General features: G+C 33.2%; 1 protein-coding gene across 6 annotated transcripts in view; it reads right to left on the bottom strand.

Moving 5' to 3' along the window:
- Window positions 1-18,567, bottom strand: part of LOC106470285 (serine/threonine-protein phosphatase Pgam5, mitochondrial-like) — a 21,248-nt gene extending 2,681 nt beyond the window's left edge. For 2 of the 6 annotated variants that reach the window (XR_002613012.1, XM_013930831.2), the window contains exons 1-5: window positions 18,280-18,560; window positions 11,957-12,137; window positions 9,040-9,215; window positions 7,708-7,922; window positions 4,167-4,300 (exon numbers count right to left, since the gene is read on the bottom strand). Coding sequence is in view for 5 of the 6 variants with exons in the window: in XM_013930831.2 (XP_013786285.1) it covers window positions 4,167-4,300; window positions 7,708-7,922; window positions 9,040-9,215; window positions 11,957-12,114 (683 nt within the window). In the remaining variant the exon portion in view is untranslated. The other 4 variants (XM_022398891.1, XM_022398893.1, XM_022398890.1 and 1 more) reach the window with 4 other exon arrangements.
- Window positions 18,568-19,131: the final 564 nt, after the last annotated feature.

Genomic DNA, 19,131 nt, shown 5'->3' with positions numbered 1-19,131 from the left:
TATGTTAAACTTATATTAAAGTTTTTCTTCATTACCCATTCAAGCCGTCTCCAGCCATTATGAAGTAGTCTTTGTTCGTTCGTGACTAGGAATGTGGAAAATGGGTGCTGAGGTGCTGCCATACTCTCAGTTGTTCAGAGTATATTATGTAAGTTATTGAAGACCTTCAGATTTTATGGCATTCACTAACCCAACTTCAAAATCATTCATTATTATTCTCATGACAAACCTTCGTAGATAAGCCTACTTTTCAGTGATTTACAACCATTATAAACAAACTGCAGGGAACAGAAAGTCAGTAGGGAAATGCAACTACGACTATAGTACAGGAGCACTATATAAAATTATATTATCTGAAAGCAGAAATATAGAAATTTTAAAAACCACTGTACAAATATCACTACTAGTAACAATAGTTAACATGGGAAAATTATAGGGAGGGAGCTCAACAATATTCATGTTTAGAAATGGGGTACTATAAAAAGTACTTAAACACCACTTACCTACAGCACACACACACACACAGGATACATTGGTTAGAACAATTATGAAATAACTGGGGTTTTATAAGTTGCAGCTCTGACAGGACACAACTGATACTGGCAGATAATGTTAATGGGACATTTGAGTTAACTATCAAGCACAACAGGTATCAGGTGGCCAACCATGTGACCTGTTATGCAAGCTCATTTAGTTTTGCAGCCCAGTAAATTTAGAAAATGTTAGTTAATACAGAATACGATCATCTTGGACACAAATGCATGACATACATCAATGTGATACACTTAAAATAAGCGAATCAATAAGATGGTAGGGGTACTATGGCTCACTCCTCTGTCACGGTTCATCAACACCTCTTGGAGGTGAACACGTGCTGCAAAGTCTCTTCATATCCCTCATTTTGAACTGATAGGCGGGAAGGAAATCAGCTAGTTACCAGCAACTCTACCTGAATGGGATTTGGCCATCGCTCTTTTAATACAGCCATAGCTCCAAAGTGTGAAGTGGGACATAAACCAAGGAATCTAATATCCACAGCCTAGAATGCTAATAATTAGGCTAGCCCAACCAAAAAAAAAAAAGTTTTGAATTGCCCTTGTTGACACGGTTTTAGGGTTAATTGTTACACTAGAAGATTATTGAATTGCTAATAAAAACATTTATTGATGTCTAAAAAATGCTCAAGAAAATTTGTTGAACTTGTTTTGACACCTACATCACTTTTTAAACAAAATTAACAATTCAGCAACAAGTTTCACCAACTTATAAAAACAAATGCATGATCTACAATCAGCATCCAGGTTAAAAGGATTTTAAAATTTAAATTACAAAAAAAAAGTATTTTAAATTTTTCCCTTTTAAAAACTCAGAAGAAACAATCAATACACTATGTTCATTTTATAACAGAATGTCTGAATGTTCACAAAAAATATGTTTGTCTTTCATGTTAACTCAAATAAGCTGCGATTTTAATTGGATTTGATTAACCACTTTTTAATTCTTAAGATCTAAGGAGAAAATAAAAGTGAAAGAATTAGTAAAAATGAATTCATGACGTCAGGAAAACATCTATTTTCAAGAAGTCTTAATATAAAATGATAAAAACCCTATAATCCGAATGCTTTCGAAAGATGGACCTTTCTTTTACGAGGGGTAAACTGAAGAAGTAAAAATGAGAGTAATTCTGAAAATAAAGAATTTAATATAGAGAATGCTTTTATCCATACTGAAGCTTTCTTACTTCCATTAAAATTTAGTATTTTGGTCTGAATGTTTTTTGGTTACAAGTTATATCTGTTTTTAATAACACAACTTATAAAAAAAACAAAAAACAACTAAGATCAGAATTAGAGAAGTTATTCTGTAAAATATTTTTATTTATATAGAAATAAAACTGAGTAATTTCATGAGTATTGTGAAAGAATGGGAAATATGAGCATCGTTAAAGATGTTTTGAGAAAACATCATCTTAAAAGTTATAATAATTGATGAAATTCGTGGAGTACGAAACACAAGTAGAGAGTTGTACATCTTTAAAATAACAATGTAATTACAAAAAGAATTCTATGGCAAAAACCTTTCCGAGCACAATAATTTTTGTATTCACTTGTGTACACAAACATAAAAAAAAATTTTTATCGCAAATGGTGTGAATTTCTCGTAACAACACAATAATATCATATGTCATTCTAACTTTTATCTATGTGTTTTCTACATTTTTCCCAATAAAAATAAAATTCCTAATATATTATAGAGATTATATTATGAGACCACAGTGAAATGATGCAGTTTAAACTCTACTTTAGATATTTCATTTAACGTGTGATAAACCATTTAAAATACTTATTCAATCTTAAGTATTTAAACAAAAAAATCTTAGCATTCTTAACTTATCTTGAAGTTAGCCAGTGAACAAAATTATCGGTGGTGTGTCTAAGGCTTTTTTAACATGTTAAGATACTTTGATGTTTAGAGCAATTAACTTTGGTGTTATTGGGTGTTTAAAGTACATGGTACTGAACCTCCCTCACCCCAATATAAATTAGTGTTTTTGAATATAGCACAGTAAGATGATGCCAAGAAAAAGTTATATAACATTTTCAATCTGATTTGTGTTTCAGATCTTCACCTTTATTTCAGTATGGCTTTGGAATTTCTTTAGAATCACTGAATTTCCTTCTTTTATTGAACTAAAAAATGTCATAAGTATGAAATTTAATTTACTACTATTGTGTTGATGTTAATTCTATGCAAGCCCAAATATATAGCAATGTAAGGTTATAGCTGTATCACTTTATTGAACTTGGCCCGGCATGGCCAGATGGTTAGGGCACTCGGATCGCAATTGGAGTGTTGCGGGTTCGAATCCCCGTCACGCCGAAACATACTCACCCGGTGTCCGAACTAGGATGTCAGTCCTACTCCCGGATACTCACCTCCAACAGAATTTGGAGGTGTGAGAAACACCATACGAAACTACTACTTTATTGAACTTGATAAACTATACATTTCTGGAGCTATTTTGAAACAGAATTCTCCAAATGTAAATAGTCACCAAACTTAATGTGAGAAACTATTTCGACTAGACCTATATTTATAAAGTTACTTTGAAATGAAAAACCGTAGTTTTAAGTTCAACATAGATTTGTTATTATATCACAAACGAGATTAATTTCTTAGCACATCTCAACCTATCTCATTTGAATATTTTGCAATTTTAGGTATTTTCTGAATTCTTATTCGTTTTTCAGAATTTTGCGCAAAGATACTCGAGGGCTACCTGCAATAGCCATCCCTAATTTTGATAGATTAGACGTAAAGCAGCTATTCAACACCACCCACAACCAACTCTTGACTACTCTTCATCAATGAATGGTGGGAGTGACCATTACTTATAATACTCACATGGCTGAAAGGTTGAGCATATTTGGTGATGGAATTCCATCTCTCAACGTACAGGTCACGAGTCGAGCAACCCAAACTCCAGATCATGCCAGGCCTTTTCTGAATTAACACTCACCAACTGAATTTAAGATGAACTTCTGTCCTATTCTCCAGTTACTCAATCATAACGTTTTCCTGCTACATCCCCTTATTTCTATTTTTACTATACATTTCTTAAAGTCATTGTTGTCTTCTTGCTTCTTCTGTGAATTTTTTTTTAAACTTCAGAAAGAAAAAATCAGTTCTCAACTTTTAAATTTGAATCAGGTGTTTGGTTAATGCCTGGCACTCCAACTGAAATTTGTAGCATTTTCTCTAGCCTTTTTTTCTCGTATCCTTAAAACATTTGTTTTGAAGGCAAGTACCAAGTTCTTATTTATCCTTCATTATCTGTCATTTGTCTGGTCCAATACTTCTACAGTCCTGTTGCCTTGCCTTTTGGGTTATTTCATTTATTTATTTTTTTTGCTTGCCAGTTTAAAGAGCAGGCAAAGATTATACTTTTATATACAGTAAATATACTCAAATAACTTTAATTAAAGTCCCTATGTTTATTCTTCAAAATAATTATTTGTCACAATACCTCCTGCTTCATGGTTTTAGGGACTCCATCCAGGTTTTTAACCCCTTGGAATTTTTTTTTACAAAACATGATTTTCACATCTTATATAAGTCGTGAACTAAGGTTAAAAAACAAACTCACCATTAAAGCATTTTCTCACCTGCACACAAAATAGCGAATTACATTTGCATGACATACTAATACGTCATAGCTGTCTTTCTCTTGATCAGGTGATGCCCTGTGGAAATACTTTCTGAAAGCTGCTTCAATCCTTGCACCATCTTGATAAAACTGCTGTTAAAGAAGGGAACATTTTTAAAGGTGAAGTTACATATAAACACATAAATATTTGTTGACACTGAGGAAAGAAGTGTACTTACATGTAGCTATGGATAAAATAACCATCACAAATAATTCTAAATGTTACCATATCATATTTTTTCATTTCATCATGACATTCTGAATGAAAGGAACCAATATAATCAGTAAATAGTTCTGGAAAACAAAATATTGTTTACTGCTAGACACCGTGGCATCCTATCTTAATTCATGTTGTGTGAGAACATATTTGTTTGTCTGCAGTCTCCTTCCACAGTTTCGAAACTACCAGGACCAAACTTTGCAGTTTGACTAAAGATAGCCCAGAGGATGTACTTACCTATATGACGTAGGCATGATTGGAGTCTTAGAGTAGGTTTTCGGGGTCACTGAGCCTGAATCTGGCTTCAGATTTCATGTGTCTGGACTCCTCTGGGACCATGTTTGAAAATGTGTTAATAATTACACTTAAAAGCTAGCAACACCAAACTTGGCACACATGCTCAGGTACCCCGGGAAGCTGTCATAATGAGATTTTTGTATATCTAATTGGGGATAATGGAGGAGCTTTATTGGTATATTGAGGCTTCTGTGAATCAGGAATGGATTTTTGAACCCCCATGACAGAGCTTAGGTATTTTATTTTTATGTATGTAAAAAAAATAGCCAAACTATGCGAATGTGTGTATCTATCTATCTATCTATCTATATATATATATATATATATACATATATATATACACACACACAGAGTACTGGAAACAATTACGAAAACACACAGTTGATATACCTTCAGCAGTTGTACACTGCACTAGTATTTTGTATTTACTTGAAAATGATCAAACACCTTGTGTTTAAGCTACAATGAGTTTATTAATGTACAATTGTGAAATATTGTTCCAAATGTCCTGATTTACTCTTCACAATTTGACCAAAGTGTTGGGTTGTGACTTGATCTTCTCAGTTACCATATAAGGCCTCAAAGCATAATAATATTCATATTTGGACTAGGTGTAGTTAAAACATGACTGTGAGTTTTCTGTTGGCCACTTTTTACTTTCAGGAATGATTTCACCACATTTGATCCACATCTAACAGGGATCATTATCTTGCTGGAAGATGAATCCCTGCCCATCCATGTGGTGTGTTGATCATGATACTGTTATCCTTTCTGCAACTGAACAAACTACCATTGTAGCCTATATGATCACCTAAGTTTACTTATTAAATAGTAACATTTTTATTGTTTATTTTTACCCTACATTACAGCTGCTAATTTTCTGCCTTCTTTAGGGAAGTTCTGAGAAGGGTTTGGGTGTGTTTAGTGTGGTGGCCAAGATTCGATCCCATGTCTTCTTGACAGAAGACTGGAGCATTACCTGCTCTTCCATGGTAAACTATCAACACATGATTGTACTCTGGTGTGGTTGGTTTTCATACAATAGAGGAGAAGAACCCCATTATAATTGCAGTTTTTATTCATTGTTTCCAAAATTATTTCCAATACTGAATGTATGTTTGCGAGTTAGTAAGTGTTGATTAATTAACAGAAGGAAAAGTGTGCATTAAGCTTTAATATATTTATTTTACCAGTGATAAGTATACAGATATCTCAGGTTCTGAACAAGTGATTTGCACAGCCAAAACTCAACATCCTGTTCAACTCAACACAGCTGTAATAGCAAGAGGTCACACAGTGTCAACTTTTATCTGACCAAAACAAGATCAGTCTCATAGTAAGACATTGTGTAGTGTCAACCTTTATCTGACCAAAACAAGATCAGTCTCATAGTAAGACATTGTGTAGTGTCAACCTTAAACTGATCAAGACAAGATCAGTTTCATAGCAAGATGTCTAATAGTGTCAACCCTTATCTGACCATGACAAGATCAGTCTCATAGCAAGATGTCATATAGTGTCAACCCTTATCTGACCATGACAAGATCAGTCTCATAGCAAGATGTCTTATAGTGTCCACCATTGCTTGGCCAAGACAAGATCAGTCTCATAGCAAGATGTCATATAGTGTCAACCATTATCTGACCATGACAAGATCAGTCTCATAGCAAGATGTCATATAGTGTCGACCATTATCTGACCATGACAAGATCAGTCTCATCGCTAGATGTCATATAGTGTCAACCCTTATCTGACCATGACAAGATCAGTCTCATAGCAAGATGTCTTATAGTGTCAACCCTTATCTGACCAAGATAAGATCAGTCTCATAGCTAGATGTCATATAATGTCAACACTAGGTGGGTTTTCAATGAGTAGTTGTGAATCAAGAGCATCTTTTAATTGTATTTTTACACATATATAATGTTCTAAGCTTCTAGTGTTGCTCACCAATGGTAACTTAACTAACATCAACATCGTCTTTTAAAATTAATTTAATTTTGATTAACTTCAAGAAATACAAACCTGACTACTCTATAGTCAAGTTGTTTAGAATTAAACCTCAAATTATGTTTCTTTATTTTTACAATTAATTTTTGTGCTTCTTACAGCAAAAAAAAAACAAAAAGGCTTAAACCTGCTCATCATCATTATTAATATTTTCTAATAACTATTGCAAAAAATTATAATGACCTAAAACACATATTCACTTCACCTCAGTACTAACCAGGAGAAGTAGGCTACTCTATGACAATGAAATTGCACAACTTTCCACTGTACAAGCTCTTAAACTGTATTTATTTTGAAAAGACTGGACAAATCGTAGTTAAAGGGGTTCTGGAGGGATCGGAGCTCCTTCGCATATGAAACCGCACGTTTCTACTCTCACTTCTTATAGGCATTTTTTGAATCAGTTTCAGTCCCTAATGCTTATAGCATGAAAGACTGAACAATCTGAGTAAATGAGAAATCTTAAAAGTTATTCACACGTCACAGACAGAAGTAGGTGTACGTTAGCAAGTATTTTCATTTTTCAAAAATAAAAAGAGGTGGGCAGGGCCACTGTATTTGAATCACTAAATGTCGTGATAAATCAGCAAACAGAAGAAATAGGAGGTTCTTATTTTACATTTTAGCTTGTCAATATCAGGAATTTGATTTCTTAATTTGTAAGAAACTACAGACTTTGTATTTGGACATAATAAACATCTAATCTGAACCAATGCTGCATTCAACATACCACGTGAGACACAAAAATCAATATTTAGGGTTTTTTTTTTTATATTTACTTTTAAATTAAGAAATTAACTAATGTATAATACTCAAATTTAAATTATTATCTACAATTTGATACCCAAACTTATTGACATACATTCAGACCTGTCTCGGTAGGGTTAATAAAAATGTATTTCCTTTCAGGTAGTTAAAATCTATTTATTATTAGAATAAGTAAAGTGTAGAATGACATGTTTGATGTTCTTACCTGAGCTTCAGGTCTCCAGTGGCCAACTGGAGGTTCTGGAGGGATCGGAGCTCCTTCACGTATAAAGTCACATGTTTCTACTCTCACTCCTTGTACATGTTTCTGAATCAGTTCCGATGTCTCTAATGCTCTCAGCATGGAAGACTGGATAATCCGGGTAAATGGGAAACCTAGATTTTTGATCCGTTTCCCTACTATGTCTGCCTGTTCTTTGCCTGGAGATGAAAAAGTCTAATTTTTAACAATTTACTACAACACCCCAAGTATTCTTATTGCACTTACGACCAAAGTCAACTGTACATAAAACAATGAGCAAAGATGATCTTTCACAGCACAGAAATATAGCAGGTTGCAAAATTCAGATCACCAACATACTCTCCTTTCAGGAAAGTAATAAATATTATTCCATTTCTTGTAAGCTTCATTACTGCCACAAAGAACTGTACTGCAATATAACAATATAAAACTTTACACTTAACTACAGACCAAGTCCTGTTACTGTTTTTAAACATAATTTATGGATGTTATCTAAATAAATAATAATAATGAAGATGATAAAATTAATTCTATACTAACCCTAAATATCTCATAATATTAAGGGTCTAACAGGTAATCTTGTAGTCATAGGTAGAATGCTCTTATTAACTTCACATAAAAAAAAGCGGTAACTATTTTCTTTGTATTGGAAGCACATCTGAGCTAATTTCATTACTGGTATGCCGAATACGGACACAATCAATGTCATATCCAAATAACATAATTCTCGACTTCAAATCATTTGTGAAGTCTTGATCATTGAAGTGCCTTCAACTACAAAAATAATTCATTACTTTATCATTTACATTCTTAATCACAAAAACATAAAATTATTTCTGTTAATTTGCTACGTTTATTCAATTTTACCCAAACTTCGTCACCTTAACCTGACTAGCTGAAAATGGTATTGCAAATACTGTAAACAAAAAAATTCTACTTCCACAAGCTTTAAATGTAAATCCTGAAATTAAAGTTTAAATTAATGTATTTTTAAACAATTATCTCAATTAGTCATGAAAATAGTATTCTGCAGTGAAACCGTGGCAGCTAAAACTGCTGGTATAAAAAGTATAGTTTTAGAAGTGTAAAACCAAAATAGCAACTACTACAGCATGTCTTTACGCTAAATTTCAGAATCTCACTATAGTTCAAAAATCAATTCTGCAATAAAAGTTTAAACATAGTGGCATATGTGTATGTTAAAAATATTTTGACGAAAAATAAAAATAAGTTGAAAAAAAAGAGTTATCTGAAAAGACATATTATTCATTTCAGTACAGTGAATTCAAAAAATACCTAACTCTGTGAGCTTCCTTTCATAATCTTCACTGGCCATAACATACTGCCCATGTCGTATCAATATCAGATGTCTTGATGCTTTAGGTGTAGCTTTTACTAGCTGGTCATTATACCTGTTTTGTTCCAAAGGGTCCCCATTCTTTGGTGGTTTCACCAAACTATGTGGATCCCTCCTACGTATGTGCAACAGAAATAACTAGACTTTAGTAAATAAAATAAAAAAACAACATATATATATATAAACAAACATAATACCTGCTTCATGCAAACAACTAGAGAATAATGTATATTCTACTGGGCCCAACTGAGGTACGAGTTGAAAAGTACACCCAATTGGACGAGATATTGGGTTGGTACAAGGAAGGACTTCTCCACTTTAATGATACAATGAACACGATCTGCTTCTCTAGAAGCAACTTTGTGTGTTTGTGTGTTACAGGTTCTGATGGAGCCAGCAGCAGCCAGTCATCAATATAATGATGGAAGCACAATCCCTGAGCATGGAGTAGTTGAGCAAAAGCCCCGACTACTCAACAAAATACATAAGGTGCCATTACCAGCCCAACATGCAAAACTGATAAACCTGACCCCTGTGAAAGAATCAAAGATACCAACTGGACCGTGGGTCAACGGGGATGTGGAGGTATGTGTCCGAGACGTGTACCTTAGTTATCCATAGAACCACCACAGAGTGAGAAAAAGACTCCATGGTAAATTGAGGAAGACTTATGAAATGGTTGAGCTGACAGAAATTTATCACAGGATGCCAGTCCCCAGTCTTTTTGGGAACTACAAACAACCAGGAGTAGGATAATGGAGAGGTACGACTGACTGTTCTATAGCGTCCTTGAGAAAGTGTCTGAACTGCTTTGGGGAGTCTCTGGCAGTTTGTGGGATCCAAAGAAGGGGGAAAGTACACAGGACCTATTGACAATGGAGGGAGTTGGAAAGGAAGTGGATGAAGAGTCCTTCAGAAAGCACCTGAAGAACCCAAGGATCAGAAGTGAACTCCCACCCTCCTTAAGTGAAAAAATATTGACAGGCATTCACTGGCACCATTGGTGGCATGTATTCATGCAGTGAGAGATAGGAGGGCTCACTGTGGAAACCCTGGAGAGAGGAATGGGTAAAGGCTGGGAAGTTGTGGGTCAGGAAATGATAATAGGAACAGGGGCAGGTGAAGTCTGAGACAACCAAGGAAGAAATGGAAGAATGATGTTGTGCAGACTTCATCCATGATCCAGAGACATCACAAAAAACATATCTGCTTAAAAATGGTGTCACTCAAAGGTTGTGTGGGTAAGCACACATGAGGCAAAAGTGTGTTCCTAATTGGAAGATCTCAGCAGCAGAGGAGCCATGTTTGGAGAGAGAGGCCTGAGGAGGAAAAATATACGCCACTGTGGAGAATATGAAGGTATGAGTGTCCACCAAAAACCCCTCAGGAGATCGATGGAGAGCCTCAGTGAGAGGTGGATGGTAGACAGGTACCAAAGGAGAGAGATTAGGGTAAACCAGAGTCTGGAAAAACCTAACCAGCAATTCAGGATTGGCCCACAACAATTGCATTAAAGACTCCAGAGGTTGGAGTTCCTATAAGAGGAAAATCTGCTTGGTGATAATCCTAAGCAAAAAGAACCAAAGCTTGTGGGGAAAGAGGCATGGTAGAACCAGCAAATAACTAAGCTTGGATGCATCAGCATGTAAACTGATATCTGGAGAGGGGGAAAATGATGTATTCCAATGCAGGAGTGGTGTGTTGAAGGGAAGGTGTAGGGTCATATGTGACATGGAATGTACCTGTGAAATCATGTCCAAAAAACCTGAGAGAGGCCTGGCTGCTTCCACAGGTAATGTATGAGATTGCATGACATTGGAGCGAGAAGGAAAAGGCTCTCCAAATCATCTAGACCAGGTTCTTCTGGAAAGGGAAGATCTTGTCCAGGTTCGGGCAAAGCCAGTCATCTCATGTAGTGTTCAAGAATCCATCAAACTAAGACTGAGACCTCCTCAGCTGAAGATGTAGAACCTAAAGCCTGAGAAGTGACATTTGAAGTAGTAGTAGTCAAGCTAGTAGTAATCGGAACACAATGTTCCGAATTCATGGTTCAACTGAGATCAATTCACCAAATTAAATAGTTAAGTTTACTCCAACTCAAGTTGTAATTGAAATGCTGAACTATTTCAAATTACTATGTTGAGAAAGAACACAAATTAAGCTAGTACAAATGTGAAAAAAAAAAATTCAACAACGTCTGAATACGATAGTGCCTAAGTGAGAAGTAAAGGTTAGGGTGAGTAACCTGCACTACTATTGGTGGAAGGTTGCTGCATGCTTACTTGCATGCGAAGATGCAGTAGAACTACATTGAATGTGGGGTAGGTGGGAGTTTCAAGGCTATTAGGAAGTGAAAAAATGTGCACATATAGAGGACAGCACTGAACAAGGGAAACCATTATGTGAGAGGAGGTAAGATACAATATTGGAATTATGAAACTCACCTATAATAAACAAATATTTTCAATAAATGAGACCTCAGACACATATAAATTTCAGAAGTCTTGAGACACAGAAAAGTTGAATAAACTTTATCAGTTTTCATAGCAAACATAACATAGAACATTAACAACAATGATCCAACAAGATTTTGTTAAAAATTCTGTTTTACATATTTATTTTTAGTGCTACAAGAAAGTTTAAAAACAATTTAACAAATGTAAAATTATACAATTAGTAGCAGAAACAAGTCTCATTTTTAGATTTATTTATGAAACATTGTTTTATTATTACATGATGATCATTTACACACAAACTCAATTTTTCCTTTAAAAATTAACAAAACGAAATACTTCCTTTCCAAATCTTTTATGTAATATTTCATTAAAAATAAATACAAGAGAATAACAAACTAACCTGTCCCAGTTGAAATCCCACTTAACAAATAAATCTGGATTATTTTTTAACAATGTATTGGCTTGCTGTTTCTCTTCAAAAATCCCCCAAAGAAACCCTGCAGACACACCACTTCCCGCAATTCCAAAAAATAATTGTCTTCCAAATATTCCAACCATGTTTTTCTTCTCTTTTCAACTATCTAAATATATATACATAAACAAGAGTATCGAGTGAAATTAAACTAGAGAGTACTAACTTGTTCATATTTCATAACAAGAAATTAAAATACAGCAAAATACAACTTTATAAACACTATCAGCCTCTTAGCAAGCATATGAATGTTTCTGTATTCATTTGTAGTAGATTAAGTGATAGTTATCAAAGTACTTTACTCTATTAAACTATCTACAAATACACAGTAAAATAAATTTATGGGAAAAAAAGTGTACTACATTTATATACCATGTAGAGAGGTCCAGAGTAATGGTAAAACATGCCAGGACCCAATTCAGACATTTCCCCATTGTGGTACAGAGGCTACAAGTCACACAAGGTGTTATTAGTAGGTCAGGAACTTATGGTATTCAGGCACACTGATCTAACAGGTAGCCAAAAGTTTCCACAAAAAGGCAAGATCAGAAAATGCTTTGTAGAAATTAAATTGGATATGGACAACAAAAAATAAACCAAACTGTTACTTAAAATAACATTTCCATCTGACACCAAACTGGCTAATTCCCTTTTTTATTATGACCTCTCAATATCTGCTAGAATAGAAGTTTTTAAAACATGTCTGCAAAGAACAAGATAAAAACTAATGTTGTACTTCACTTTAAATTCTGTGAAAGGCCCAATTTTGTTATCTTATAATCCTCAGATTACCTATGTCAACAGTTATTAAAATAAATAATGGAGAGAGTCACAAACTCATACCAACATGTACAAGTATCTATTTCACCCCTTGAGATGGTCTTATTCTATTTGACAGGGTTGATACAGACACAGGTTCAAACTGGTACAAGCTTCTATGAGATAACCATTGGTATATGTAACCTTTACCTACACAAAACAATTAGTATACGTTTATGACCTTTCTGACATCTGATTAAGAAAAATGTCATTAACCACATGCAGAACATATATTAGTAAAAGTATACTGCAAACATAAGAACACCTGGTTCTTATGTTATAGAAAGGGTAAATAATTTTTTAGAAGCACTTCATGTATTCATAATAGGTTTAACAGGTACAACTAAAACACCATGCATTTCTGTTTTATAATGTCAATAGTTTAACTTACTAATTCCAAAAATTTATGAATGAAAGTAAAGAAGAATGTACAAAATATGTCATCCTTATTATACCTAATACATCCGTGCCTACAAGGCTTTTCTCTAATATCAGAGCTTATGAGGCTGGCTGGGATATGACCACCACATTAGTGAATAAGATGCAGTTGGTTCCAGTTTTATACATCTGTAGAAACATATAAAATGATGTTGTATACTAACTAACCTTCTTTACCTAGCACTAGAGTACATGCTTCCCACTGGTTACTCATGTACAAACTTAGTTTATGTGTACACTGTTGTTGCTTACCTTTTACAATTAGTTACTCCATGCTATAGGTATTATTTTATTATGGATTTAATTTTTATATTATCTTTTATTTTCAATAAACCAAGTGGCTTTTTATTCTCAGCCACAACCTCTGTATTGGTTTGTATATTTGCAATTGTAATTAATATATTTGCAACATTTCTAACAAAACAAATGAATATTAATGTCCAAAAAACATTTATTTTATTGTCTGATAGAATCATTTACCTTAAAAGTGTATTCACTGACAAGGTATCACAAGTAAATGTGATGAATAAAAGATGTAGCATTCTTGAAAACTTGTGATGCACATATACTTTCTTAGAATCATACAAATCATATACTCCAACACACACCTACGCATTTACCCTTTCAATTTTATTCAACTCCACCAAAAGTGATGCTGGGTCAATCTCTTATCGTGGTGTGTTCTTTAACTCAGTATTGATCACACAATTAACACAGTCTCTATAAGATATGAATAATTTTCTTCATCTTAACATCATAAATACCAACATAAGTCTAAACATTAATCACTTCACAGATTTAAAACTACATATATATATATATGTCATATCTAGCTTTCTTCAAGTTTCATGCTAACTTTTTAAATTGTCTTTTCACTTCTAAGAACTGGTCATCTTTTATTTGTTCTCCTAATAAGACTCCTTTGAAGTCTGGCCATTGGACAGATTTATTTTAGAAAGGTCACCTTACATAAGCTAGCAGATTGAAACAAGTAGCACTCGTCCAACAGCACGAGAGGTCATATAAACATAGGCAGAAACTTGCTACATGTGTTTATGTAAATTAAAGCACTAAGTTTAATTAATTCAACATATATTTTAGTTAGTTACTGTATCAGCTAGATTTAATACATAACATTTAATTAGTTAAATAGTGATAACTACATTAGCCAAAAGTAGGTACAGTACATGAAGCTTTATATGTGCCAGTTCTGTGTTGGTACTCAGTAATTCACTAAGCAGGCCCAAACTTTATGAGGTGTTTTTGGAATAAAGGCTGAAAACACCATTAAGAATGAGGATACCCAAATGATCATCTAAGACGGAGTGGAGATACAGGTTTTCTATGATTTGCCTGTCATTCACAATTAAGACTATTTGTCTTTAATTGTAATTTCAGTAATTCTTCTCTTGGAAATTATTACATAATTGCAAGTCCCCCCCCCCCAATCCTCTAATACTATTAAACTGTAGTATAATTTGGTGGCTCATGTTATTTCAAAATATATATATACATGTACACACACACACACACACACACACATGCATATTTAAAAAATTTACTTTCAAGTTTCTTCCTCAAGAAAAAAGTTTGTTATTGAATGTAGACTTAAAAAAAAGTCACAATTTTAAAATTTTAGATTTATAAGAGCAAAATCTATTATATCACTTGGAGATACTTATAAAGTACAGAATTCAATACAAGATAGCTAACTTCTTTATTACACTGTATAGGAAACTACGGATTATTTGTATAATTTACACCATAACTAAAAATTACAGAAAGCATTCTGATATGCATTTAAAAACAATTATTTCACCAAGGGTGATCAAAAGGTTTGCCTCATGTTTATGTACTATAGTGTTTATCTTTTTTTATGTATTTATGCTCTTATGTAAAAACAATATTTCATCTACAAGGGTAATAACATGCAACATATGAAAGATTGTAAAATTAATAGTTAGTAGCTAGAATTATGATGAATTAAAATAAATGATTTTGTCAGTGTTAGCTAGATGGAAGATATAAAACATGCAGCAAATAGAAGGCAACAATTTTTGAGATGAGTAATATGTAGAGTTACCAAACTGAAATCATATCAGTTTTTAGCCTTGTTTTCGTGCCATGAACAGAAATAGTTCCAATTTGTCTGGACCTACATACGAGTTTGATATGTACAGTTTGTCATTATATACAGCTCTTTCAAATTTCACTTGGAGAATCATCTACCAACGAAACATCACTCAATAATCTTTCCTCCCTCTCTGCTGCATTTTCTTAACCTTAAATGTCATTGGTCAACCATGGAAATTATGGTTTAAAGACACATCAGCCTCACTCGATAATGTTTCCTCGCTCTCTGCTACATTTTCTTAAAATTAAATGTCATTGGTCAACCATAGAAATTATGGTTTAAAGACACATCAGCCTCACTCTATAATGTTTCCTCCCTCTCTGCTACATTTTATTAACCTTAAATGTCACTGGTCAACCATGGAAATTATGGTTTAAAGATACATCAGCCTCACTCTATAATGTTTCCTCACTCTCTGCTACATTTTCTTAAATTTAAATGTCACTGGTCAACCATTAAAATTATGGTTTAAAGACACATCAGCCGTAAAAATGAAAACAAGGAAGTAACAATTATATTTTTAGTAAGTTCAAAATAATTTAAGTTGTATTTATTATTTGTTGAACTATACAATCTTTTAATAATGGTTTTAAAACATGATGCAATGAACATCAGATTATTTAGCAAATGTAAAAGAAGTGTTACTGTAACTCAAACTGTCCCAGTTTTTCACTGTGAAAACCTGGTAACCCTAATTTTTTGTGTGCTATCAACTAACAGGGAAGTAATTAAATATCTCATTACAGCAGCATTTCAGTGATGTTTTGCAGCCTGAGGTTGATGCTGTTGTAGTTTTGGATTGTTTGTTTCACAATTCTACCAAGCTGGCTAAGACTGTGAATAACACAGGCCTGTGAATTTAAACTTCATAAAAGTTGTTTTGGTTTTAATAACAGATTTTCCATAATTCAGCTACGCAGATTTTGATTATATTATTAATTTTTTTCTATCGGGAAGAAAGAAACTCTTACAAAAATCAAATTATTATTTTTTTTACCACAATGAACATTTTAATTTTTGTTAACAAAAATACAAAGAAACTGAAGAAAAAAAGGAAGAACATTGATGTTAAGTGAATATGCAGCCTAATTCATCCTGATTTTATTTGTTAAATCTACGTCTTTTAGTCTCAAAACTACGTGTTGTGGTCTTTCTTTTATGTAATGCGTTATGATGTTTTGTGAAAAATTTGTACATATTATTTTCAGATTCAGTGTACAGGAATTACTGTAGAACATGTAAAAAGTTCAAGACAATAAAACTATCACAGGGCTGGAAGTACGTAGTTCCAAGCTAGGGCAGTACGAGACCTGGAACACAGTTTGCTAAAGAGCAGTATCTTTCAATATGTTTTACACAAATATTAAATGTAGAAGAAGCTTATGGCAGATGGCACAGACACTTTTATATTGTTCCTAGATTTACAGATTTGTTTATTAGATAAGTAGTAATGTCACTATGCTGCATATGAATAAAATTTAGTTTTATAGGTATGAAATAGTTTAGTATAAACAATCAATTAGCTGATAAAAGTTGTGTGAAATATTAAAATAAAGTTAAATGTACGTTAATCATGCTGAACCTTATTAATCGGGGTAGGAATAGTTGTTCAAACATTATGTGTGGAATCCCACAGGTTGGATAACAAAACCTGTGATAGTGGCAGTCTTGCTACACATATGTAAATAATTCTTAAAATTAAACCACCAAAGTTAAGCCGCAGGTAATAAGAATACTAAAATAAACTGTTAGCTTACTATTATTCATAAATTTTAACAATATGGCAATAGTTTATCATGTCTTACAGCACAGAATTATACAATAATCTAAGTTACAATATAATACTTTGTTATGTAATTTTATGCTTTAATTATTTTAATTTCAAAATCCATTCTTCAGTAATGATATCTTCTTCAGGATGTAGGGCAGACATGGAAAAACAACACCAATTTTAATGAAAATAAGTAACACACTAGGGATGAACTAAAGTTAGTAATACACACACTTGTAAAAGAAACTAACACCATACTTCTGTTGATAAACTTTAACAGTAAATACAATAATTAATTAATTAACATGGCAGACAGCCAATAGTTTATGCAGTACTTACCAAACAATATTTTTAATATTTAAATATGAAAGTATTTAGTTTAGAAGGAAATTCTCTGAATTTCCCAAATGGTGTTTTTGGGGATAGTATCCTACCTGCCTCACACAACTCATGTTAACTAAAGTTTAATCATCAAAAGTGTAGGTTGGCTATTAGTATTAGTGCTGTTCAAGTAAAATTTTCTAATTTTTAAACCCTTGAATTTCTTAGTACTTAAAAAATTAGAAATTTGGAGCAAAGCTACAGTTGGCATAGTGAAGGCTTGGTTGAACAACCAAACAATAACGCTGTAATTTATATATATAGTATAACTAGTTGAATGGTACAGAGAGTTCACAGAATACAATACTTACCAAACAATACCATACATAAGGAAAGTAATTTCCATATGGAAAAGGAACCACGACGTTGAGTGCAACATAAATTAAATAGACCAGATTTGCCTAATAGTAATATCGATACCACAAACAGTGACAAATATACCCGAGTATCATTTGTTATAGTTACATGTAGATAAACTTTATCAATACATTATGACTCACTTATAAATTAAAATGTACATCAAGAAACGAATAAACAAATCAGTGAAGTACAGGAGCCTAGACTCTGCTCAGTCTGGTCCGTTTTACTTTTACACTGTATTTAAATTTAATTCAAATTCTATTACAAATTTAAAGTCCTGTGGCGAAAAATAAAACACGTATTTAATATAAAAAATGCAATACAGAGAGTAATTAGGGGGTTTCTCACCGTAATTTAATCTATTTACAAAATTCCACCTGTATCCGTAAGCCTACAAAATTTATCTTCCCTTCCTCGTAAACCATATGAGAAAATTAACGCTCTAATAAAAGAAATGTTTAGGAGGTTTGATCAGGAGTACTAGCGTTGTGATGCGTCCAATAAACAGACGAGAAAAGAACATTACAATCTAATAGTTGACGTCATAAATTTGATATTGATATACAACTGTTGAATTCATCCCTATATATTATATATACTTGACATAATTTTTAAAACCTTTTGTAATCAAGCAAGTCATGGTATTTATGACTGAAACCATCCAATCACAATCAGTTTGTGATTAACACGTGCTTTAGGTGTTCGCGATGAAGCAAATGGTATACATTAATACAGGTATTGTTTAACTTCGATTATGTTTCACATAGCACAAATGTGTTTTTGAAAAATCCGTTCGATGCAGAGAGAATGTATTTTTTCTCTACATAACCACATATACACATGCAATGGAGCGGAATAAGCCAGTATGGTTTAGTAAAGGTTGAAGAGATCATATTACTTATAGTACTAGGGATAAACATAATAAATTCAAGAAATTTAAACTTACTGGAAATAATAAATAAGGACTTGGAGGCCTGGTATATAGAAAATCAAGAGAGCTGGTTAAATAGGAAGGTAAAAGGGCAAAACTATATGATAGAGGGTTGGCTGAGAGAGTTAAATCAAACAATAAGGAATTCTTTAGGTATATGATGGATAAGCAAAATGTTAGGATGAGGATTGGGCCTCTTTAAAATGGTAGTAGGGAGCTGATCTCAGAAGATTATGAGATGTTAAACTTATTAAGTTATATGTTCTCTT

This window comes from Limulus polyphemus, unplaced genomic scaffold (genome assembly GCF_000517525.1).
Source record: "Limulus polyphemus unplaced genomic scaffold, Limulus_polyphemus-2.1.2 Scaffold3923, whole genome shotgun sequence".
Taxonomy (NCBI): Eukaryota; Metazoa; Arthropoda; class Merostomata; order Xiphosura; family Limulidae; genus Limulus; species Limulus polyphemus.
This window is presented reverse-complemented; position numbering and strand designations above follow the sequence as displayed.